This window comes from Vipera ursinii (assembly GCF_947247035.1).
Source record: "Vipera ursinii genome assembly, chromosome: 4".
Lineage (NCBI taxonomy): Eukaryota > Metazoa > Chordata > Lepidosauria > Squamata > Viperidae > Vipera > Vipera ursinii.
In genome coordinates this window covers 90,508,254-90,534,475 of record NC_139514.1, presented here as the reverse complement: position 1 = coordinate 90,534,475, position 26,222 = coordinate 90,508,254, and the positions used below count along the sequence as shown (strand labels likewise).

Sequence of the window (26,222 nt, the reverse complement as noted above, 5' to 3'; positions counted from 1 at the left end):
TGATGGTTCAAGATCATTACAGATAATTTAATGTTTGTTATCCTTAAGTCTCTTCCAAGTGAAAGAGGTAACTTTGGGGACACTTTTTATTGTGGCCCTTCTCAGCTCAACAAGACCCAGTTCGATTAAAGATTGGGAAGATCCTCAAGGTTTTCTTTCAGCTACTGGAGAATGAGCCACTGTAGAAAGTAGGGAAGATTATCTTGATGGAGATATCTAAATTCTGTTCTCAAGATAACAAGGGGGTCAAGCATTTTCTATGTCTAGAACATCTAGATTGGGGTTTCTCAACCTTGACAGCTTTAAGATATGTGCACTTCAACTTCCAGAATTTCCCAGCCAGCCTTGTATGGTGGTATTATATGACTAGGGCAATCTGAGAGTGAGAGTTATGCTGGCTGAGGAATTCTGGGAATTGAAGTTGATATATCTTAAAGTTGACAAGCTTGAGAAACACTGGTCTAGATTATGTTAGGAAGTGGCTGAAACAGAACTTCCCTAATTCAATGAACTACAAGAAGGAGCAACAGGTGCAATACAATCAGACATTCCAGATTCTATTATAATCAATCTCAATAAAAGTAGTATTAGCCTTCCTTTGAAGTTGATTTCTTGGTCTGATCTAACCAGTGGGACTGATTGCCAATCATCATTACTCTGTTTAACCTACCTCATTAAGTTTATATGAGAATATAATAAGAAGACAGTCACTATGTAGTCCCTTATGCTCAGTGCTTTTTTTGTAAAAGAAAAAGGTGCCGGAACTCACACATGTCATACAACCCGCCTTGCCTACCCTACAAGGTTCCATCCAAAAAAGGTGCCGGAACTCCGTTCTGAGTGTTCTATGAGAAAAAAAGCCCTGCTTATGCTACTAGAATAGGACAAACAGTATATTCATGTGTTGGGCGATACTATTTACCACAAATATTAAGGGGAGCTTAAGGAAATGTCCATGTGGGGGAAGGGGGGCAGCTGAGAAAAATGAAAGGAATTCTTATCAAATTTGTAAATAACACAAGACAGGCCAAGACAGGCAATATTCTAGAAGACAGAAGCATAATTCAGAATATTCATGATTTCGGTGGATTATAGATTAAGAGGCAGAACCATTGTGTTGGCAAAACATTAAATTCTGCAAAAAAATGTTCAGTCCTGAGCCAGCTATCATAATCCCAGGTATTATTCAGGCAAAAGGGGAACAGATGCATAACAGGCACAAATCAGGTTCAACTGGGCTGAGCAGCAAGCACTGATTTCTTCTAGGTTCGGCATGTTGGGCTTTCTCCCACAAGATCAGGGGCTTCTATTACACAACAATGCTGGTTATAAATTCTGTCTACAGATTAACAGAGTGTTGATGACACAGGTGACATGCTTCAGCCTGTACATTATCCTTCTAAGTTTGAACTTATTCATTTGTAGAGTATACTTTAAAATGCAGTATTAAATATCTTTGCAGTGTCAAGTAATGCAGCAAACTGGCATACAGATAGTCCTTATGGCCATAACCAAGCCCAAAATTGCTCTTGTTAAGTGAGACATTTGTTAAGTGAGTTTTGCCCCATTTAACAACCTTTCTTGTCACAGTTGTTTAGTGAATCACTACAGTTATTAAGCTAGTAACACATCTGTAAAGGGAATCCAGCTTCCCCACTGACTTTGCTTGTCAGAGGGTCGCAAAAAGTTATCACATGACTTTGGAACACAATAACAATCTTAAGTATGAACCGCTTGCCAAGCATCTGAATTTTGATCACATGATCATGGGGATGCTGCAAAGGTCGTAACTGTAACTGTGACGATAACTGTGATGGTCATAAGTCACTTTTTTCAGTGCCATTGTAACTTTGAACTGACACTAAATGAACTGTTGTAAATCGAGGACTGCCTGTAATCTAAAGTTGTGAGCAAAAAAATATAATTCATAAACTGTTGCCAGGCTTTTCTTTCCCATAGTTGTTAACACCAAGCATACACTTTCTCTTGGTGCTAGTAAATGATAAACAAATATGTACGTTTGAGCAGGGTCCGTAAGATTACACATGCTTTTCACAACCTGTTTTCCTTGTTACCTTCTTGGAGGAGGCTTCGTGGTATCCGTAGCAGAACATCCAGATTCCGCCATAGTTTCATTCCACGCAGCATTGTGAACTCTCAAGCTTCCTCCTTCCATTATATATTCAAGATGGACAGTTTTTAATATTTATTTGTTATGTATATGTAGGGGTGTGGGTCTATACATGTGTTGTATATAGTATGTTTAGGTGTGTGTCATGTTTGTGTTTCACTTTGAGAGCGGGCTACTAAATTTCATTTTTGATGTGTACCATTGTGCCCACAGTAAAAAAATGACAATAATGGCTATCTTATTTTTTATTTTTTTATTTTTATTACATTTATATCCCACCCTTCTCCGAAGACTCAGGGTGGCTTACAAGCTTAGCAGTAGCCTTCATTCTATGTATATGCCTGCTTGTTAGGGCTTTCACACACACCCCAAGCGGCATTATTACAAAGTCAGCTTAATTGCCCCCAACAATCTGGGTCCTCATTTTACCTACCTCGGAAGGATGGAAGGCTGAGTCAACCTTGAGCCTGGTGGGATGCGAACCTGCACTAATTGCAGGCAGCTGGTGTTACTTAAGGAGGCATTAGCCCATTGCTCCACCAAGGCTCATTACCTTACCTTACCTTACCTTACCTTACCTTACCTTACCTGCCAGTTTTTCTCAACCTTAGCAGTGTGAAAATGTGTTGACTTGACTGTCTAGGGAACTCTGGGACTTGAAGTCCTTACATCTTTAAGCTGCCAAGGATGAGGAACACTGTTAAGAACTGTGAGAAATAGAACTGCTAGTTTCTTTTTGACAATTCAAGATACTTTGTTTATTAATAAATCCAGTTTAGCATTTTTCCAATATGGAAAGCTGGATTCAGAAATTAGTAAAATTGTTGCCTTAACACAGCAACTGTTTTTTTCAGGGTAGCTCAAATAGGAGAGTAAATTAATACTTTCCTCCTGATCTTTAAATTTTATAGGAAGGAAGTGTTCCAAATGTTTTAATCTTGAGTGTATCCTCTTTGAATCCCAAAATCAGAGTTGCTTAATCATGGTCAATGAGTAAAGTTGACCTTTCTTTGATCCTTCTTTTAACAACCATTTAAGGAGATTCTCTTTCTTTTCTTTTTTTTCTTTCAATGCCATTTTTAAATATATTGAGCTAGTTAATTTTGCTGAAATATCTTCAAATTATTTATTAGAATTCACTTGAATAATCAACTTTTTTCATAATTTTTTGTCCCTCTGGATGAACAGAATGCTTTGAGGCTTTTCAGAAAAAAATAATTAAGTTTCCTCCTCCACAAGAGGTGAAGTTGCAGCTAGGTTATTACAAAGCTTTTTCTCATTAGAAATCCAATGTAATCATCGTAAGTGCTGCAGCTCAAATAGATATAAATGAATAATGAACATCCAGTACCTGTGATATAATCGTAACCTGTAATGAGACATTTCTTGAGTGAAGTCTCAATTACATCCAGGCTCTTATCATGGCACCAACCTTTGGAGAGAATAGAGCATAAATTGTATGTCTTGGTGCCTATTGCAATGATAAGCTGCCTTAATAGCTGCAGAGGGGCAACCAGGCAAGACACAATGTATTTCATTTTATGCTGTATATGTACCCTTAGTTCCCTAAAAAGACAGGGCAAAATAGTACAGTACATTAAACAATTATCATGAGTCTACCTGCCACTTGTAAACAGTCTGATAATGGTACCAGATCAAGCAGAAGACTGGGAACCCCAGTTTACAAATACCCTTGTAAATTTGTTTATTTGTTTGTTTTTTGCTTCTCAACTGTAGGGGACTATACTATATTATATTGTTTCCCTACACAAAATCTAGTTATCCAAACATTGAGAGGCTTTGTACAAATGAATGGAGGCATTATCTGGATAGACTAATCAGAGATTGAGGGTTATGATATAAATCCTTTTATAGCAGAATGCTTCCTTCAATATTAACCTTAATTCAATATTCTTTAGGAAAATCTTTAGGAAAGCAATCTTTAGGGGGGAAAATTAAGCATATCACTTCATAACCAAGATCACTCATGAGGGATAAAGTAGGCTGCATTATTTCAGATGACATGCAGGGTAGTGGAACATTTTAATTAAACAACAAATGCCTCCCCCTTCAGAAAACCTGTTCCAGTTACTGTGCTCAATGCAGTATTCTCCATGCAGTCACATTTCTACATAGTGAAACATTAAAAATTATGGTCTTCTGCCTGTAGGATGGAGTGGTAAATAGTACATAATCATGTCAAAACTATCCAGTTTATCCAGTTCTTTGCCATGTGCAAGCAGATGCTTGCTGGATGGAGGAAACTGTTGTAAGTTGGTTAAGCCTAGCTCCCTCTTATTTTTCTTTTATAGACTAGGTAATTAATGCTGAACAAGTCACTTGTCAGTTTTATCCAGTGAAACTTTTTCATTCACCTAGTGCAGGGATGTCAAACTGCCGGCCTGCGGGGCGGTTTCACCATACCGATACCATGCCCATTCCATTGCTGGCAATGCAAAAAGAGTCGCGATACGTGGTGACACGTCATGTGATGTGGTTAGTTTGACACCCGTGAACTAGTGCACCAATGGGGAACATTTACTTAGAATCATTGAATCATCATTTAGTGTCCATTTTATGCACAGTAAGATCAGCTACATATTTATTTCCTGCCATGCATCTGTCTGGTATATACTGGTATATACTTAACTACCAATAGTCTTATTTATCTGGACCGGGATGCCCTGTGTACGGTCACTCATGCGCTCGTGACCTCTCGCCTTGACTACTGTAATGCTCTCTACATGGGGCTTCCCTTGAAGACCACTCGGAGGCTCCAACTGGTACAGAATGCGGCCGCGAGAGTTGTCTTGGGAGTTTCCCGGTACTCCCATGTTACACCTTTGCTCCGCGAGCTGCATTGGTTACCAGTTGTCTTCCGGGTGAGGTTCAAGGTCTTGGTCATGATCTTTAAGTCCTTACATGGCATGGGTCCGGGTTACCTCGGGGACCACCTGCTGCCGGCGTCAACTTCCCTCCGCCCAGTACGTGCCCACAGAGAGGGCCTCCTCAGGGTGCCTCCGGTCAGGGAATGCCGACTGGTGGCCCCCAGGGGGAGGGCCTTCTCTGTGGGCGCTCCGGCATTATGGAACCAACTGCCGGTTGAGCTCCGGATGGCATCAGACCTCCGAACCTTCCGCCGCGAGCTGAAGACCCATTTATTTGAATTAGCTGGTCTGGCCTGAGGGGGGGATTATGGGTTTTTAAATTGGTGTCTTTTACTATTTTATTATTGTTTTTTAACTGGGCACTGGTTTAATTTCTTTTTAACTTTTGTATCGTTATTTATATATGCCCTGTGAACCGCCCTGAGTCCCTAGCGAGAAGGGCGGTATAGAAATCAAATAAAACTGAAAACTGAAACTGACTGTGTATTTTATGACATAAAGGGGTGTTTTTACATGTGTTGCACAGCACAGCACAGCACATATGTTCAAAGTTTATAGCATGTGCAAGCAATTCTATTTCCTAAGTTCCCTGATTTCTCTTTTTAGCTGATAGCATCCATCGTGTTCATCAGCTTTGGAGTGGTAGCAGCTTTCTGTTGTGCAATTGTTGATGGTGTGTTTGCAGCACGTCACATAGTAAGTATGTGCTTTTGTGTATTCTTCCTCCTTGTTAACATTAAACTGCTTATGAGACCTGTGTAACCAACAACTTCTTCACGCTGTGTTAAAAATCTAGACATTTAGCTAATTAGATCATCATAAGGCAGTGGTTCCCAACCTTTTCTATACCCCGCACCCCTAGTATGCTTCTGATATATTCTCACACCCCTTACAAAAGTTCGAAATAATGGCAACGAATTACGCATATACACTATAATTTTGAAAAACCAAGTTTTCAAAGCATGATGAATCTAAACCACTAATTGTCCTTGGTAAAAGTTGAAGCATAAGCAGGAGGGTCGGCAGGACAAAAAGTCAATACGGCAGGTACAACAGTGTGATTCAAGCTCTGCTTGTTTTTCAAGTGGATTGGATATAAAAAATATAGCTTTGATCACTTCCACCCTGGCTGCCACCTTGACTTATTTATTTATTTTGCCATACTGTCTGGATACCTCCGAGCCTAAACAGTATGGATCAGAATTTCAGTTCAAAAAGAACCAATGGGACAGGTATGGGGAAATGAAAGGCAACTGATGAAAATGTTCTAAAATGCTGTTTAAGAACTCCTTCAAAGTGAGACATTTGTTGGTTTTGCATGAAGAAAAACAATATTAGGAGTTTCCTAATGATTTATTTAAGGGACGCGGTGGCTCAGTGGGTTAGGACGCTGAGCTTGTCGATCAGAAGGTCGGCAGTTTGGTGGGTCAAATCCCGAGTGCCACATAGCAGAGTGAGCGCCTGTTACTCGTCCCAGCTTCTGCCAATCTAGCAGTTCGAAAACATGTAAAAATGCAAGTAGAAAAATAGGTACCACTACAGTGGGAAGGTAACAGCGTTCTGTGCGCCTTTGGCGTCTAGTCATGCCGGCCACATGACCACGGAGACGTCCTTGGACAAGTGCTGGCTCTTCGGCTTTGAAACGGAGATGAGCACCGGCCCCTAGAGCTGGAAACGACTAGCACGCATGTGCGGGGGAACCTTTACCTTTACCTTTAATGATTCATTAAAACAGAGCCCATGTCCACTAAGACTGAAAGGTAACTGGTCCAATAAGGCAGACATGGATTTTTGATTCTGAACACTTAGGGTATATTTTTAACTGTTAAATGTGATTTTCAAATATTAAAGGGATCCGAAACATACTTCTTTTGCTGATCCAACAAGACAAACATGGTTCCTTGCTTTTGATTGCTTGCCATTCAGCCTTCACCCAATTCAATACTGTCAGATAAATCGCACCCATCTGCAATGATGGTTGTCTTGCTGGAATGTATTACACCAGCTGCCTGTCTCAGCAAACCTTGCTTGAGTTTGTATAAACTACCTGGCCTATCCTTGCTTAGCCTTGATAAGAGCTTAGGGTTTATTTGCTTGACCAATGATGTAAACACAGATTATGTAATCAGTGGGAGCAAAAGGAATCACCTCATTTAGAGTTGCTCTTCATACCATAATAAAAAATCATGAATACCTTGGCATGTCTATGGAGATTCTCAGTCATCCAGGTCATAGTTATCCCAAAGATGCTTTTCCATGAGGCAACTGGACTTCCTTGTTTTTCTTTGAAGACATTTCGCTTGTCGTCCAAGAAGCTTCTTCAGCTCCCCACCATCCAGTCAGAGTTGAAGAAGCTTCTTGGATGGGAAGCGAAATGTCTTCAAAGAAAAACAAGAAAATCCAGTTGCCTCATGGAAAAGCATCTTTGGGAATACCTTGGCATGTCATCTTCCATGTTTAGTCTTGGATTGTAATAGGAATGGATGGCTGAGATTCCAGAGAAACTCTGCTAGATATAGTTCAGTTTAGAGATAAGCAAAACAAAGCTATATCTTTTCTGTCCCTGTAGTCCCACTTGTGTACGTTTATCAAAAGGAAAACTCATGACACATACCATGAAATGAATAGATGGAGCTGGGAGAAAAAAGAGCTACTTATACCATGACAAAACATAGATTTTCTTACAGTAGATGTCCAGTTCCCCTGATTAATACTACAAAGAGGTATATGTGAGGAAAGTCCTACAATTTTTTGAAAAATATAAAATAACATGACCGCATAATGTGAGGGGTTTCAGACTTTTCCAGACTGTGGAACCTTTCTCCTCATGCCTCCGACCATAAAATCTGGGATAAATGATGAATTCTGAATTTATTGATTAATAAGAGCAGAAAATGGGAGGAAGGGAATCATATAATTTTGAAGGGGAGAAATAGCTTTAAATATATTTATAACTATAGTGAAGAAGGTTGGAAGTTTCTTCCTTAACTTTTTTCTGTTTTCTGTTTCTTTTCCTTTTTCCACTTTTTATTGCTTTCCTTCTCCTTTTTTCTTTATTTTGGCTTAGATTTATTTTTTTTAACTTAACTATAATATTCAATAATATTATTTTTTAAAAATTCTCCCCAAAATCTCTGACCAGGGAGGGATGGGCTTTTGAATGCTAGCTGACATTGGTTATTAAAAAAAATCTGCAAAGAACTAAAGGAGAAAAATTATGTGTTCCTTGCAAAGAGATATTTTTTTATTATTTTTCATCTTAGTCATTTATGGACAGTTTTTCTTTAATCCCTTACAGATTTTTTTTTCTCCTCTTGTGGAGAGTTTTCCATTAGAGACCAAGGGAGGAAAACCCTCCATCATTTTCAGAGAGTTTTTTCTTCTTTTAGTCCTGCAGATCCCACTCAAATTTTATTACACCCTAGGGGTCCACAGAACCCAATTTGAAAACCCCAATAGTGCCTGTTACTCATCCCAGCTTCTGCCAACCTAGCAGTTCGAAAGCATGTAAAAATGCAAGTAGAAAAATGGGGACCACTACGGTGGGAAGGTAACAGCATTCCGTGCGCCTTTGGCGTCTAGTCATGCCGGCCACATGACCACGGAGACATCCTCGGACAAGCGCTGGCTCTTCGGCTTTGAAACGGAGATGAGCACCAGCCCCTAGAGTTGGAAACGACTAGCACGCATGTGCGGGGGAACCTTTACCTTTTACCTTTAATGTCAAGTGAACTATGAACCCCTTTAACCTTGGGGAGAGACATAACTTGGCACTTTACTCTGATTTCTTTTGGCAAGAGCTGGAATGAAAAATGCCAGTACTATCCATTTTTGCCAGTGTATCCCTATTTTAAACATGAAAAAAATATGTTTTCCTTGATTTTTTTAAAAGAATATCAAGACTAATACAAGTTTAGTATCTTTTCATCTCAGTGGTAAGTGCTTTCAGTTTTATTTTTTACAGATGATGAATTAGAAGACAATCCTTTCTATGTTAAAAAATGGCATAACTTGATAAATAGCAGAAAGAAAATATCTGCATGTGTCTTTGTCTGTATCTATGTCTGTACAATGATTTGTCCAGTTCAGAAGAAAAACACTTCACTTAAGAAAAGCACTTAAAAAAATTAGAAATGGATGTAAAGGTGGCTTGGTTTAATGTATTCCTGTTTTATTTCAGAATTATAGTACTTGTAATTTGCTTTTGTTTCCATCAAGCATCTGCGTATTTGAACCCACTGTTCACCTTTAAAAATGACTGAAATGCCTAAATCAGATGAAATAAATACAGCTGAAAGTAGCTTATAATGATGTTAGTGCAGATAAAAGGAAAATTACAGGAACCTATTATACATGAATTATGTTGTTTTCACATATATTGTTACATAGCAGTGACACTGGTCCTTACATGCTGCAAACAAATGCCCTTGCAGAACAAGCAAAACAAATCAATTTCTCTTCTGCACCCAGCGTCACCCTCCTTAAAAGAAAAGAGAATTTATTTTCAAGTGATACCTCTTCAATAATTGATAAATGCATAATTGGGTAGCCAATGAAATGGAGAACAGTTCACATAGAGCTATACTGTGCATTTATTATGCCATTGGAAACGTATATGGAAAACCTGGCTGCCACAGCGAGAGAGGCAGAATACAAGTAAAGGTAATATGAACTTTCAAAAGAAACTAAAGAGGGTAAACTAAGCCAGGAGGGAAGGCACTGATAGCTTGAATGAGGTAAGTGACATTTGAGTAGAGAATGATTGTATTGCAATATTTAAGCAGTCTGCTATTTTATAAAAGAATGAATAGCACAGAATTGTTTCATTGTAGATTTTATACTATAATAAATGTGCATAGATGTATAATAAATAATAAAGGCAAGGACTAAACCAGGTGGGATGCTAGTCGAATGTCTTCACTGTATGGTGTTTACTCAAACAGGGTCAAGAAATAAGGGATATAAGGATATAATTCCTTCCAAAACCTAAAGGCTTATCTGCACCACCCAGTCCCTCCATTGCCTAAACAGACCAACAACCACTTCTGGAAAGTGGAAAAGGACATTGCTTCCTTTAATCCTCAACCCATCATCAGAGTTACCTCAGAATATGCTTTTCTGCTCCACTTCCCAAGTACACATTTCCAGGTTATGTCATGTTCCTATCCATTTGTTGCAGGGAAACCCCAGCATTGGGCTACTTTACAGACCCAGAAATACCCCTTCAAACTGATTCAGTGCTTAGTATAGTCTGTTATACCTTTCAGAGCTTCTCTTCCCATGGATGCTGGAATATCACAAAGTCTATAACTCTTACTTTGTTAAATGGAAGGTTGCTCATTTGGAAGAACCTGGTGGGGGGGGGAAGCACTGGGAAAAGTAGGAAGCTCAGGAAAAGAAAAAAAGTTTCTGCCACATCTTGAACCAGAAACCTTCTGTACACAAGATAAATTTTATAGCTGAGTTATTATAGCCCTCACAAAAAGACATTAAAAACAGAATAAGAAGTGATATTTTAAAAACTGCACGTATATTATGTTGATGCTTTAATTGTATAAGTTCAGTTTAACTTTGTGTATAAAGATATGCATGGGTGTATTCATATACACATGCATACTATATATCCGGTAAGATTCCTCCACAACTGTCCCCAACAGGAGGGAAGGTGGCTGCTTTATAAAACAGAAAAGTGGGAAAGCCCAGCAGTCTCAAAGGGAGTACATGGTGGCCTGTAGCTGGACTGAATAGTTTGCAAGCTGTTGCCACAATGTTTTAGTCTGAACAGGATTTTCTTAAGCTGGTTTAATAATAGGCTGGTCTAAGCATAACACAAGTTCTGATGTGTCCTAGGGCTGCCCAGACCTGTTTGTAAGAAGGCCCCATTGAGTCTGTAACAGTTTAGTTTAGCTTTTATGTAAAAATATGGAAGAATGGGTGGGTGGGAATCAAAAAGAAAACTGAAAAAGTTGTGTTTGGGTAAGACATGAGTAGTAAAAAGCAAAAAGCAGTGTATGAATCAGCCTATGGTAGAATCATGTGTGTTTGTGGCCATCGCAGCCTGGGAGGACGCAAGCTTCATCTCTAGCTTCTGGGGGACCCTGGAAAGGGTTGAAATTCGCCTTGTAGGGGTGATGAGCAAGGAGAGGACCCCCGCTTGATCCGAGGCAGCTCTTCAAACCAGTGGGAAAAAGACCGGCCATAGTAATATAGCTCGTCACTAAGCTGCTGAGAGCCGAAGTCAAACCTACTACCGAGCACTTTGAAAGCAACACGGATGAAACTGGGTGAGATCTTATCTCCTCTTTACCCTAAGTACCTTCCTCCTGTAAAAGCTCTTTGAATTATCTTCCCCCTGTGAGGAGAGAAGGAAGGGAATTTGTATCCCACCCTGTAAGAATAGCAGCATCTGACTACCCAGGGGAATCAAAGCATTAAAAAGAACAATTTCAATCTAATTGGATTCATATGTTCCTGAAACCTGGGGACCAAAAATTTTCCTATTTTTACTGGTGACTCTTGTTTTTATCTACAAAAAAGAAATAAAACTGGAAAAAGAATTAGAAAAAAATCGGGACTTAAAAAAACCTTAAATGGCACCAGTGACATCTTGTGGTGAAACTTGGTATGGCAATTTGTTATTTCCTAAAAAGAGACTTTGCTTAAAGCCCAGAACATAGATAAGACTTTTCTGACCTTGGCATCATCTGTGAGAGACTCAATTGTAAGAGAACAGCTGGGCGGTAAAATTGGCCTACTTGAACTGTGAATGTAAACCTTTACTGACATTTGCTTAACAAACAACTTTTACTAGAAAAACTATTTACAAATTTGTGAAAGAGATGGATGAAGACCAGGAAAAGATTCTTTCCATGTTGAAAGCAATAGATGAAACTATTCTTTCAGCTTGTGATAAAATGAGACCTAAAATAAAAGATCAAGACGCCAGCTTAGATCCACAAAGCCAAACTTTGATTACAACCAAAGAACCAACAATGCAGAAGATAACAGAAGAAGTGGAACAATCAAATATTAAGACAGAGGACTCAATTGACCAACAAGTACAGCTGATGGAAAACCCAGACAAGGAAGTGACAACACTGAAAATGGAAATGGCTTTCTATACAAATCAGAAGAAATTTGAGAAAGAAGAACAGATTGAATTGAAGACAAATATATCAATCAAACATGGGGGACTGGAATAAGAAGGCGACAATCTAATGAATAGAAATGGGCTAGTCCTTCCAGAAAACTGGCAATCAAATGGTCTCCTTTAATTCAAATAACATATATAAGAATAGAGGGAGATTTATTTGATGATCTAAAAGCACTAATATGAAAGCCTAGTTGGCAAAGGAAGAAAGCTAGAATAAGGTTGAAAAAATTGGGGTTTTGATTCATTAGAAGGGATTTTATATTGTCAATTAGAGGGTTAAAGGAGATGTTGAAATAAAGGGAATTTTGGTTATTAGATTTAAAATAGCTGTAAATCAGTTGAAAATAAGGATTTGATTTGTCTAATATTGAAAAATTAGATCTAAAAGGGAAAAGAAAATTAATTATCATGAATATGTTGAGATTATTGATTAACCCAGGCAATATATATAATGGTTTTGATTTATTAAAGGGGATATTGTATTATTAAGTAGATGACTTAATATGGTGGGAAATAGATAACTTTTAGGAAATAGAACAAGATTATATTTAAATAGATAAAATGTGTATTTTGGACATTGTAGTTTGTTATGAAGGCTCAATTGTGGTCATAAATTGAGGACTACCAGTATTGGAGTTTTATTGATTCCAATAATCTTCCCATTGCCTGCCACTTGGGAGTGTCAGTCTCGTGCATCCTTGCTTCTTTCAGGCCTAAAAAGATCTAAATGGCTTAATTAGCTACAACACTAGAATATGGCATTTCCCCATTCAAACAATAATCTTGTGATTGTAGGGTCCTAGGTGCTCTCTGGGCTTGGTGGTTTTTTTGCAGACATTTCATTACCAAACTAGATAACATCATCAGTGCTAGAAGGGAGTGCAATCTACCACCAATGATGTTACCTAGTTTGATAATGAAACCCATAAAAAAAACCCACCAAACTCAGACAGCACCAAAGACCCCACAGTTCAACTCCAAGCTGCAAGTATTCTCTTCTATCAGTAATCTGATTACATGAATTTGTCAAAATATAAGTGAGTCTGGTTATTGAAACTTTGTAGACCTTTTTATAATAAAATAAAATATGTTGTTTGCTGCAAAAGTACAGATTTGCACATGAAAGCTAGTAAAGCCTATTAGATAGATTTTCTTTCTTAAACCAATAGTAATCAGAATGAGTTACTTTCTGACTGTTCAGAAAAAATTTAATGTGGTGCAATCAGTACAAAACGCTTCTTAAAAATTTGTCCTTTATAAGAATGAGTGAATATTATGTTGCCATCTGGTGGATTTATTTTGCAATAATAGCAAGTGTCCCAAAATAACTCTTTTTCCCCCCCTTTTTAAATAACATCTATAGTAAAGGTTCCCAAAATATCTTAGTTCACGTCACTGTCAGTGTCTCAGTGATTTTTTTCACAGCACCCCAAAGGGTCCCCAAACTGTTGACTGGAGAATTCTGGGAGTTGAAGTCCATAGTTCTTAAAGTGGCCAAGGGTGGACACCCCTGACCTACAGCATAAAACAAAATGGAAATTTAAGTCAGTGACATGCAGGCATCATCTAATTGCTAATTTTGTTTTAGAAAAAATATATTTTTAAAAAACAGATTTTATCTGGCTTGTTCATACGTGCCCATTCTTTCTTTAATTTATTAATGTATTTTAGAAAGCCAATGGCATCAGAAAAAAAGCCTTATCACCTTTGTCTAAAGGTACAAAACAATTTTCTTCATAAATAATAAGGTAATAGGAAGGTGAATTTCAATAATATATAACCATATCAATTGAGTTAACAAGCTGCTTTAAAGGAAAATGTTCAGTGTATTTTCTCTTTTTACTGGTGATGATACAAAATCCTTGTAAATTATTTTTAATATTTCTTTTCTTAACGAATCATTAATTTGTAGTCATAGTAGCTTTTAAAAACATTAACTGAGTTAATTTACCAGTAACAGTAGGCTTCCAAACTGTAATTTATTTTTTCTTTAAAATATCTAATCTGCTTTATTCATTCTATTTTATTAGGGATAGGTTAAATTTTAAAGCAGTTTAAAATGTAAAAGCTGGGTGGAATGTTGGCTGTTCTTTTGCTATGATTCATAACCTATCTTGAAGTAGGCTGTATTTTTTACTAGCTTCCTTTGGCTTAACTGAAAGCAGCTATTAAGTGTCAAGTCCAGTATTTCAATTAAAAATAGGCAATCATTAACAAGCAAGCAAGTTGACCTTTGCTTAGAAAATGGACAAGTTAATATGAACAGACTGTAACTTGCAATTTATAACTGGAAGACAAAGGGGATCAGAATGTTTAAAATCTGAAAGATCTACCTTCCTTTTTATAGGTTTTATTAATTTTTAAAAATTACAATCTTTAAAGCTTAGTAAACAACATGTTGTCTGTGTTAACATATTTAACATTAACTTCTTCAATATAAATCTATTCAGTACTGCACAATCCAGTATTTTTTCCTTAATCTTCATTTCTTCCCCATATTTTTCCCTTTTCCCCTCATTAAACAATTACAATTCTTAATACTACTGATAAACAAAATTAGGTATAAACATCTTCATCATATTTTACTAATATTATAGAAATAATAATATCAATTCATAAGTCAATATCCTGTTTTTTGTGCTCTTATTAAAGTTTGATTTCCCATCAATATTCAAAGTATCTTTGTCAGTTATGATTTTCTCAATATTAGTTACATTTATATAGCTAAAACATTGTTCTTACCAATCCTCCTCTTATTTTCAAATTTCCCATATCAGAAGAAAAAAATGCTATTTTAATTCTAAATCATATCTTCCATTATAAAAATCTAGTTATATCTAAGGGTCATCTGTTCTTTTAATCATATTCGAACAAATATATTAAACAGCCTCCTCTGATAGATCAAATCCTCTGTTTTTTAAGTCTAACTCTTGCTTTCTTTCCTTGCAAAGCAGCTTTCCAGGATAGGGCAATTAAATCACCCAAGAATTTTCTTTATATTTTTGTGAAAGCTGGAGGTTTTAAGCTTCTTGGGAGCCTTTCCCAGGAAATTCAGTTGTAAAATAGTAAAGAAAGGATCAATATTCTCACCCAGTCCAAATATGCTGTTTATAGTGTGCTAATTAAAGCTTTTGTTCTTTGGTTGTCAGCAAAAACACACAGAAGTGTGGTCAGTCTTTCCCCTGCCAGTTTAAAGGGCTTTCCTTGGATCGAACAGAGAGACCGCCATCTCTCCGTGATCAACAAGGCACCCCTCCTAATTCATCACCTCTTCAGGTTGACTTTAGGCCCTTTTCAGGGCCCCTAGCAGGGCAAAATTAGGCGTGGAAGGCAGAGCTCTGCCTTCCTGTGTCCCGTCTCACTGCAACGCAAAACCGGAACTCCTTGAAAGTTCTCCCTTCCTAATGAGGTCCTGGTAATACTAATCAAAGCCACAGTGCAGCCTTTGAAGTATTTCTTCTTCGTTAAGGACGGGAAACAGAAACCATGGAGAGCACAGGAAAATTAACCAGTAGAAGATGATGTCACCTGGACGATGTGTAAAATTCCATGCATGATTCAGGTGATGTCCACTAAAATCTTTTCTAGACCCATGATCATCCAGGCAGAAATAGGGAAGTGTCTTTCAAATGCAACATTCCTTCCTTCAGGCAAAATATCAATTATCTTAAAGTTAACCAGAAGTGGGGATACTATTATCTCACAGACAAACTCATTTTTTTCTTCACTCTGACATGAAGATATTGCCTTCCATTTCCCCCAAAAAGCAAGCAGTGGAAGAGAAAAAACTATTCTTTCCAGAAACCTGAACTGAAGGTTTGAAATTAAGCTCAGGGTGAAATGCAATTTTAGAGCCACAGATTCCTCACCCTTGATCTGAAAAAGAATGGAGCATTATATAGTTCTGTATGAAAAATACTAGATTATTTTTTGGTACATAATATATTATTTAATGCTAAAATATATAGATAAAGCATTGCAAATTGTATATATTCACTGTTTATGAATATGAAAAATTAAGAAGCATTATTCCCTTCTTACGAAATTAACCGTGTATCAATTAAACCAAAGTATCTAAATTACTAGACTCTTTCATCTCAATTTCATTATTATTCTTTTGTTTTAACCATGACCTGGTTTTTATATTTTAGAGCTACCAAAATAACACTGAAATGATGTTTACAGGCTGTAGATGTTTCACTTTCTATCAAATGTATTTTAATTAACAGATTGTAGCTATTATGCATTAGTGTTACTTGGTAGATTGAAGTATAATTGCATGTTGATTTTCTCACATATCCAGGGTGTGTGCCTGGAATATGCATACCAAAAGCATATTCATATTTAAGAAATCAAATTAAAACCTATAGGTCGAAGCTAAATAAGAAAATCTCATTTTAAGAGTCTCTGCCCAAGGTATATGAAAAAAGGATAAAATGGCAGATGCTCTTTGCTGCACAGTACCAATGAAGCTAAAGTCTGCAAGAATAAAAATGTTTTACAGCAGCTAGTCAATTTATGTTTTGTGATCTCTTCCTTGAAACTGGTACTTTGCCCAGAGGGTCCTGTTACTTCGTCTAGAGGGCACACAGACTCTAATATGCAATAAAGTTTTAAAATGTCATGTTCAGATTGATATTAAATAGTTAAAAACTTGAGTTTTGTTTTTAAAAAAGCAATTGAATTGACTAATTTTGGAGCTGATGTGGCAATAATAGCAACTTGACCATGCAGCAACCTTTATAGCTCAAGTCTTCCATTCGGCAGGTGCTGTTAATGGTAGAACGGTTGTTTATCTGGGGGCTAAACCACCACAGTGGTTTTGCCGGCAGATCTGCCAATCTATTTTTTACACACATAGCCTAAAAAAAGGGACAGATACTAATAAGCCAAGCAGTGGGGTGCCATAAGGATCCGTCTTAGGGCTAGTACTCTTTAATATCTTCATAAATGACTTAGATGAGGGAATTGAAGGGGAACTCATCAAATTTGCAGGTGACACCAAACTGTCAGGAGCAACACACCAGAAGACAAACTCAGGATCCAAAAAGATCTTGACAAACTTGAACAATGGGCCCTATCCAACAAAATGAGTTTCAATATGGAGAAAAGCAAAGTCCTACGCTTAGGCAGGAAAAACCAAAGGCAGTGTGCAGCAGCAACCAAAAGCTAATACAATCTTGTGTTGTATAAACAGAGGCATAGAATCAAGATCATGCAAAGCATTAGTAGCACTTTATAAAGCCCTAGTGAGACCACACTTTGAATACTGCAGCCAGTTTTGGTCACCATATCACAAAAATGATGTTGAGAGACTGGAAAAAATTCAGAGAAGAGCAACTAAGATGATCAAGGGCCTGGAAACTAAAACGTACGAAGAACGGCTGCAGAATTTGGGTTTGGCTAGTCTAAAGAAAAGAAGAAATAGGGGAGACATGATAGCAGTGTTCTAGTATCTGAGGGGCTGCCACAAGGCAGAGGGGGACAGGTTGTTTACCAGAGCACCAAAGGAAGGACAAGAAACAATGTTTGGAAGCTTATCAAAGACAGAAGCAACCTGGAATTAAGGAGAAACTTCCTGACAGTGAGGACAATCAACCAATGGAACAGCTTACCTCCAGAAATCATGGTCGCTCCAAAGCTGGAAGTTTTTAAAAAGAGACTGGACAATCATCTGACTGAGATGGTATAGGACCTCCTGCTTGAGCAGGGAGCTGGACTAGAAGACCTCCAAGGTCCCTTCCAGCTCTATTCTATTCTATTAAATGTCTTGGTTCCGATGAATAAGACAAATCAAACAAGTTGCAGGCATATTATTTATCTAAAAAGTCTTAGTAATGAAACGAAACATTGGCACTCCTGAAGGGATGCCAGAATCTGAAATCTCCTCCCCTCAAACCCATCATAACACACACACAATCCCCGCCCTTATCTACATGTCATAAATCACATTATCCAATTAGTTTTACATATGAGGGTTCACTTCCCATTCTGTACACGGCTTTTTGCAATCTTATCACAACTTCCGGTGATTCCTCCCTCCCAAATGAAGCAATTAAAATAACAGGCTGTCTCTTATATTGTCAGTGCAAAAACATGTCAATGTTTGCAGCATTGACATTAAATAGAGTATGTGGAAGGAATGATCAAAATTGTTATAATATTAACACACATAATGTCTTTTGTCTTTCTTTTGTCAACAATAGTAGCTGTTATGCTGTTGAAAAAGATGATTAAAGTATATCAAGGAAACTCAGCCTAATCACTGTCCTCCACTTATTGCTGAAGCTACAATAGAGCACCACATTCTTGCCAGCTATATCCCCAAGTATTTCAAAAACCACAGATACAGTGTCCACTTCTAATTACCATGTGCACAATAGGGAACTTTATTTGCTTTCCCTGCTTCATAATGTAACTATAACTTACGTCCTTTCCCTCCAACTTACTTCTGTATACAGATCATGAGGCTAGGGATTTTCTCCCTCTGAAAATAGGAAGTCTTCTAGCACAGGGGTCCCCAATCTGCAGTCCATGGACCAGTACTGGGCTGCGGCATGCCAGAAACTGGGCCTCTCAAACAAGCAAAGCCCCATCTGTGAGATGCAGGCAGTACACAAAACCATGCACACTCTGGTCTGTGGAAAAACCTCTCTCCATGGAGCCGGTCCCTGGCGCCCAAAAGGTTGGGGACCTCTGTTTTACCAGACGGTGAACCTGTTGAGTTCAGAAGAGGGAAGGATTATTTTTTTTTATCACCAGCAGCAGAAAGAGGAGCTTTATTTCCATTAGTCCACAATAAAATGTGCTTCAAGCTATGCATTGGTTATGATATTGTTAGAACTGTGTCAACTTTTGGTCTTTGGAAAATATAACTCTTTCTCAGAATAGATATTTGCAATATAGAGTGGAAGAGAAAAATACAGTAAGACACTTCTTACAGTCTTCTATATTACCGTATTTATTTTTTGAAGGACCAGATTTTCTGAAATGATAATTTATTTTTCCAATATGAAGCTCAGAAGACCTCTACTAATAGTGATGAAACGAACCCTAAGAACTGGTTGAATATTCAGGAATAGTTTGTGCTCTGCCATCACTTACTTATCCTCACTGAACATCTAAGTACAGAAATTAACTTTTGCAGTTGCTGACAATAATTGATTTCTGTCCTACTACCTTTTGGTGCATCACATCCACCAAATATTGCTTATCAAAGGAAAAATATTCTAGGGAAAAAGGCACTCACATAGTTCCCTTTCAAGACCATAATGCAGTGGTCCTCGATATGGTTGCAAATAAAGTTGAGGTTGATGTCTCCCCATACTCTTTGAAAGCTGTTTAAGAGACAGTAGCCTAACAGATGCAAACATGTTGCATAGTGATTAGTGAGAAGAAAAGCTACGTATGTATATCTACTACTCTCACTCCAAGTAGGATGGAACTGATTATCTTAAGCATCTAATATTTGGAATCTTTTCAGTTATTGATAATAAAGGATAAATAGTTGATTGTTTCAATTTTAAATCTGTCTATCTGGTAGCAGATTATGTCAACATTACTATGATTTTTTAGACTATTGGTGATGCAGTTTTCTGGAAAGCCTCTGCAGCTGAGAACCGAGCTATAGATTGAATCTGTATCTTGGTTCTCTGCTGCAGAGGCTCTTCTGGAAGGGGCGCTGTACATGTCAGTCGTGAGCTCCATTTTCAGCTGCAGAGGTATTTCCTGAGGGCCTCTGAGGGCAAAATGGAGTTCGGGGGTGATGTGCATGAGCGAGTGGCCACAGAAGAAATGGGCCAGCTGGGCGAGTCTGTCAGTGCCGCCGCCACAAAGTGAAACCATGGAAAAGAACCCCCTGCAAATATGTCCTGGTGCCCAGTGGTGGGATTCAAATACGTGAACAACCAGAAGTCTAGAAGTCCATTCTGGGCCTGGGCAACAAAAGATTAACTACCAGTTCTGCTGAACTGGTGCCAGCTGGCTGAATCCCACCACTGGGTCTTATTTTTGGGGAAACACAGTGTACTGAAAAGGCATTCTTAGAAAAGAGAAGTAGCAGGTGCCTCAATCCAGTATTCTCTTTGGAGGGATGTGAATTTACTGAGTAAAAGGGACAGAAGTAAGCTTTTTGCATGACTATACACAACATGCTTAATGCTATGTTGGATTCACTTCCATATATTCTAATCAATGATTGTATCCTGTTTTTAATTTCCTTAATACTCAGAACCATTTCTTTGTATGTTTTGAACATCCAAATCTTTCTCTCTGATACTTTACAGAGAAAATGCCTAATATCATATTCATGGAAATTGTCAACCAAACTGGATGGAAATTAAGGTGTTCTTGTTAAAAAGCTGGCAATGATTTTAATGTCACAAAACAAATCTGAAATCTGAAATGATCACTTTCTAATTAAAAGACACTGAGGACTTGCACATCTATCAATATTTTTTCACAATTAGAAATGTTCATAGAAACTATACAATGATTCTTCCAAGGAATCTGGGGTGAAATTTGTCTTTCAGAGACTGAAATGAACCATCTTCTGTTTGAGAAATTAAAACAATGGCCATGTCAGGTTTTATTTCTTGGACAAGCCTAATTCCACTCAAGGACATAAATATATTTATGGTTACTTAATGTATTATCATATTTTGGTTTTCAGTGTAAAGAGATTTCAGTAGCTGCTAATTTTCATAATTCAAAAATTAAAAATCTATCAAACAAAAATAAAATAGAATAACTAATAATGGATATTAATAACTGAGCACTTTGTTTGGCTTTCATATATGCTGGGGTTAGGTTTATTTCTATTTTATCCAGTTTCTTTTATAATTGCTGTAGTTTTATATTTTTTCTTTGTAAACATTAAAATGTCTTGGTCAACACTCCAAGGCATAATAGTGGTTTAACAAAAACAGCTACGATGGAATTATATCTGCTATTGTTTACCTGTTTCCTTTTTATCTACATCTTTTATGTTGACTATAGATTTAAGTTTCAGTAATCATAGATTTCTAACATACTTGACTAGTCTTCTACAATTTCCCAAAGCCAAAAGGGATCAGTGTTAGTTCTGGTTCATAAATCCAGACCTTCCAAAATAACTCAATAATAGGGATATTTATATACTGTAACTCTACTCTACCTTTTATCAAACTGCTACCTTCGAAATGTTACTTGAGTTGAAAGGCACTGTGTTAAAGAAGACTGGCTTGCTCAGAAACAGGTAATGAGAATGTAAAAATGCAACACTTGAGAGCTTGCTATCTTTCTGCTGTGGGCCAAAAGCAGAAACTGACCTTTTGTTCTTTTATCTGCTTTGGCAGACAATGGTTTCTATATAATTTAAAATACCCTTGATGTGATAGCACAAGAGATGCTACAGTATCTTACATAGATTAAAACACTATTAATTGCCAAAGGGCTCAAAGGGAAGATTACAAACCACCAAACATTTCAGAAAAATAACTTGAGGGCAGATCCCACGATATTTTTCTCTTCTTGGGTGCTACTCTGTCAATGAGAAAGATTTTTAATTCCTGCCTCCTGTGTTGAAGCACCCTCAGAACTGCTCCAGAGATTTGGAAGAATTTAACGGGAGAAGGGTAGTGAACTAATTCATTGTGCCATTAAGTCAGACATGTCAAACACAAGGCCCGGGGGCCAGATCCGGCCCGCGAAGTGGTTTCATGTGGCCCGCGAAGCCATCCTGGAAACAGTGAGGGAACGGCCCCCACTGCCTTGGCCCTGGCCCAGAGACCCTCCTCCTGCCAGAGACCCTCAGATCTGTCCCACTCCTGCCCAGGCCCCCATAGGCACCCTTGATGCGAACAATGCAGAGTTGGCCATGCCCACCCAGTACGCCATACGCACTCTAGCCACGCCCTCCCAGTAGGCCACACCCACCCAGGCCACACCCACCCGGCCCCCTGAGGGCAACCGCAATGCTGATGCGGCCCTCAATGAAATTGAGTTTGACACCCCTGCATTAAGTGGTAATGGCACAGAACAGTCATTTTAAAACTTTTCCTTTCTTTTTTACGTCCTGAGAAATCTGATCCAAGTATGTGTTGCTATAACCTTCCAAACATTAATGCATGGTCCATTGTATAACTTACTTCTATTTTAAACATGTACACAATTATTTTTTCAAAAATAAAATTTCCTAACAAAACTGGGGGTTTTTAAGAAGAGATTGGACAGTCACAGAAGCAATGGATAGAAACTAGTCAAGGAGAGAAGCAACCTAGAACTAAGGAGAAATTTCCTGACAGTTAGAACAACTAACCAGTGGAACAACCTGCCTCCAGAAGTGGTGAATGCTCCAACACTGGAAGGTTTTAAGAAGAGACTGGGCAGCCATTTGTCTGAAATGGTATAGGGTTTCCTGCCTTAGCAGGGGGTTGGACTAGATGACCTCCAAGGTCCCTTCCAACTACTACTTCTTCTTCTTCTTCTTCTTCTTCTTCTTCTTCTTATTATTATTATTATTATTATTATTATTATTATTATTATTATTATTATTATTATTATTTGTCCAGAATGGTATAGGGTCTCCTGCTTGCTCAGAGAGTTGGACTAGAAGACCTCCAAGGTCCCTTCTAACTCTTGTTATTCTGTTAAATTGAGTCAACTCTATAATTAATTTCCAAGCAAATCAATGCATGCTGAAGAGGAAATAGTTGACAAAGTTCAAAATTATCTGGATTATATCGGAATTTCACTTAAAGCCTCACAGAGCTTAGCTGCGTAGGGAAAGTAAAGATAGATCTGTAATGTAACTTAAAGGACATTTTTAATTCTTTTTCATTTTTCTTGTTTTTCTTCTTCTAGGAGCCTAGACCTTTATATACTAAAAGGTGCCAGTATTATACAAGTGGAATTGGATATTTATTTGATGCCTACCAGACAGAGGTAAGCTATTATTGTTAGATTAAGATCTAGCTTTCTACAGTACATGGAAAGGTGACTTACAAGGTGACTTTTTTAATCTCAGCACTCAATCACTGGAGGTTTATTTTCTGTATTCTGGCAGCATAGAAATGCTATTGTATGTGAGGCAAGAATATTTGCTTTGGAACTGAAGTTCATTCCATTCCTGTTACATAAATGATTTGTTGGAAAATGCCATTGCTCTTTTCCTGCGGATGTTTGTGCGGAATGACATTCTGTCAGATGTACCCAAGCTACCTTAATAGCTGATGATATTGGCCCCCAAACCTCAACTTTTAATTGTAATAACCTGACGAAATCCAAGAATGTCTGCAGATTCTATCCGGTCTTCAGCCAAGGACAGGCACAATCCTGGGGCTGAAGTAAAATTTTGGTTCCTGTTACTCTCAGGAGTTTTGTTGTTGTTTTGTTTTGGCAGAGTATACTTCCAGCCTATTGAATCAAGAAACCATCCACATAAACAAAACAAAAGTAGGATGTGGGGAGGAAAACAAGCCCAGGAGAGAATCTAAACTTAACCTATTCAATGAACTGCTGTTTTCTGAGAAAATTAAGGCCTCTCTAACGTGTTTACTTTGAACAACACATTCTGCTTCTATACTGTTGGAAAAAGCAAGGGAATTCTACATATACTGATTTTTAATTCTCTGTCTACACCCTACTGTTGAAGTTTATTTGTTTGCCTTTACTATTTTTACAAATAGCTCAAGGCAGCAAAGATATCCTCCCCTCCTATTTCTTCCACTCAACAACCCTGTGAAGTGGGTTGGACTGCAAGAGAGAGTGACTGACCCATAGTTATCCAGCTGGCTTTCATGGTTAAGGCAAGTCTTGAATTCACAGTTTTCTCCTTTCTAGCCTGGTACCTTATCACTAGACTAATCTAGATCTCAAAGTTATAGCTCTTTATGGGGTTTTGTTGTTGTTGTTATTTTCCTCTCTTTTAAATATTGATTTTAGGTACCATCTATTCCTGAAAATTGGAATTCTTGGGAACTTGCATCACAGTGATGGAATGCTACTTTCATCATTTGTCTCTCCCCTACAAGATACATCACTTTGCCCCTTTGATCTCAAGCAGTGTTATGGTTTTTACTTTATTCAGACAATTTTTGTTGCATGCTTAATTACTCACAAATATGGAAACCAGTGCAATGAACAGAATCTGCCATTCTGAAAACTGACGATTTCCCTTATGTTCCTACTCATTTTGGCTGGGCAGCCAGTGGGTTTTGTCTGAGGAGCCCTTAAGTCTGACATCAAAACTCAGAATGTATTTGAAGATATTTCACATTTTCTGTTTCTCTGCTGCTATTGATTCCCCATCATTGCTCTTAATTTTCTTGCTCTCTGCCTAAACCTTTCAGGATTGTAAAAAAGAAAAAATCAACATGGTGGCTACAACAATCTGATGAATGCAGTACCAATTTTTCTATGCCTTGTCTGGACATCACAACTACCATCTTGACTTTTTAAAACTATAACTTGCAGAAAAGCAGTTACATAGATATATTCTAACTTGCTTATCTCCATGCAATTCATTTATGTAATTAATTTTTCTTATGGAATTTGATATTTTGCACATCCTTCTTATTCTATTATCCTCCTACTTTGTCACACAGAAATGACTTTGCAGTGTCTGCAAAATATCTATTGTTTTCAAAGATACTGTTGCAAAATGGAGATAGAAGGAAATGCTGTAATAGAAAGTAAATAAAGCAAAACTGAAAATGCAAATAATGCACATTTGCAAAGCTCCAGATAAGCATCATTGCTTGTTCTTTTAGTTTCTTTGAACTTACACGAATCATAATTATTAATTATAGTAAAACTTTGGATCTTACAAGAGTAAGCTCAGTAGGAGCCCAGTTGAATTCCTATCAAGTGAAGAAGGACCCAAATCTAAGTCTGAAATAACAATGAAGAAATGAAATCCTATTTGTTCTGGAAATAATTGCTGCTTCCCAGTCATGTTTCAGAAAACAGAGACTGCTTCCAATCTTGGACTAATTCCAGAAAAAAATGGAGGAGGAGAAGGATTCCATTCCTGGAAAAATGATTCTCTTTCCCTTTATTGATGTGGATAGGTTTTCCAGAGTTGAAAACTAATGTAAAAACAGTGGATCAAAGAAAATACGTAGGGATTTCAGAGCAGCACAGAGCTAGCCTTCATTTATTTCTTCCCACTGATTGAAATTGGATGACTTTTTAATAAAAATAAATAAAACAACAGAAGCTGTAAATGCTCCCTCTTCCTCATTTCTTCCCTACTGTTTCTCCTACCAATAAGGTCCTCAGCTGCATCCTTGTTTCTTCAATGAAACATCTCCGGAGTTTAGGATTTTCTGGCCAGTATTGCTGATGATTATATCTCAGTTCTGAAATAAAATATTATAGTGTTCATTCTTCCTATCTCTTTTTTCCTTCCTAAAAAGCAAGGGTTAACGGTTTCAAGGATATATGATAATAAATTGTGTAATGGCATGATAGATTCTTAGAATTGTAGAATTGAACAGGCCAAGCCCTCTCAGGGCAGGATTCTGCTTAAAGCATCTCTAAGAAATGGCAGTTTAGCATTCAATAGTTCAATAGTTGGGAGCCCAGCCATTCCTGGGTAGCTTATTATCACACAGATTTCAGTGGATCAAAGTCCCCTTACCCTCAGTATATCATACACATATATCAAACTTCTCTGAACAGCTTTATTCATCAGGAGCCAGTTTGGTATAGTGCTTAAGATAATATTATTTCTCAACCTTAGCAACTAAGAAGTCTGGGAGTTGAAGTTGACCCTGAGTTAAAGCATCAGGCTAGAACAGGGGGACTGTAAGTTCTAGTCCCGTCTTAGGCACAAAGTCAGCTGGGTGATCTAGATCAGCCATTCTCTTTCCTTCCTAAGGTAACAGCAAACCACTTCTGAAATTTTGCCAAGAAAACTGCAGAGGCTAGCCCAGCAGTCACCAAGATACAAGAATATCTCAAACACACACACATGCACACCTTTATTAACAGACTTTTCTATGTGTTTGGGGCATTGCCATGCTGTTGGTATTATAAACTGTGTCCTCAGGGACAGTAACAGCCATGC

General features: G+C 37.8%; 1 protein-coding gene across 1 annotated transcript in view; it reads left to right on the top strand.

Annotated features, from left to right (window-relative positions):
• Window positions 1-26,222, top strand: part of TMEM255B (transmembrane protein 255B) — a 54,104-nt gene that overhangs the window by 15,786 nt on the left and 12,096 nt on the right. The window contains exons 4-5 of the mRNA XM_083362728.1: window positions 5,626-5,715; window positions 23,015-23,095. Coding sequence (XP_083218854.1) covers window positions 5,626-5,715; window positions 23,015-23,095 — 171 coding nt within the window. The remainder of the gene's footprint in view (window positions 1-5,625; window positions 5,716-23,014; window positions 23,096-26,222) is intronic.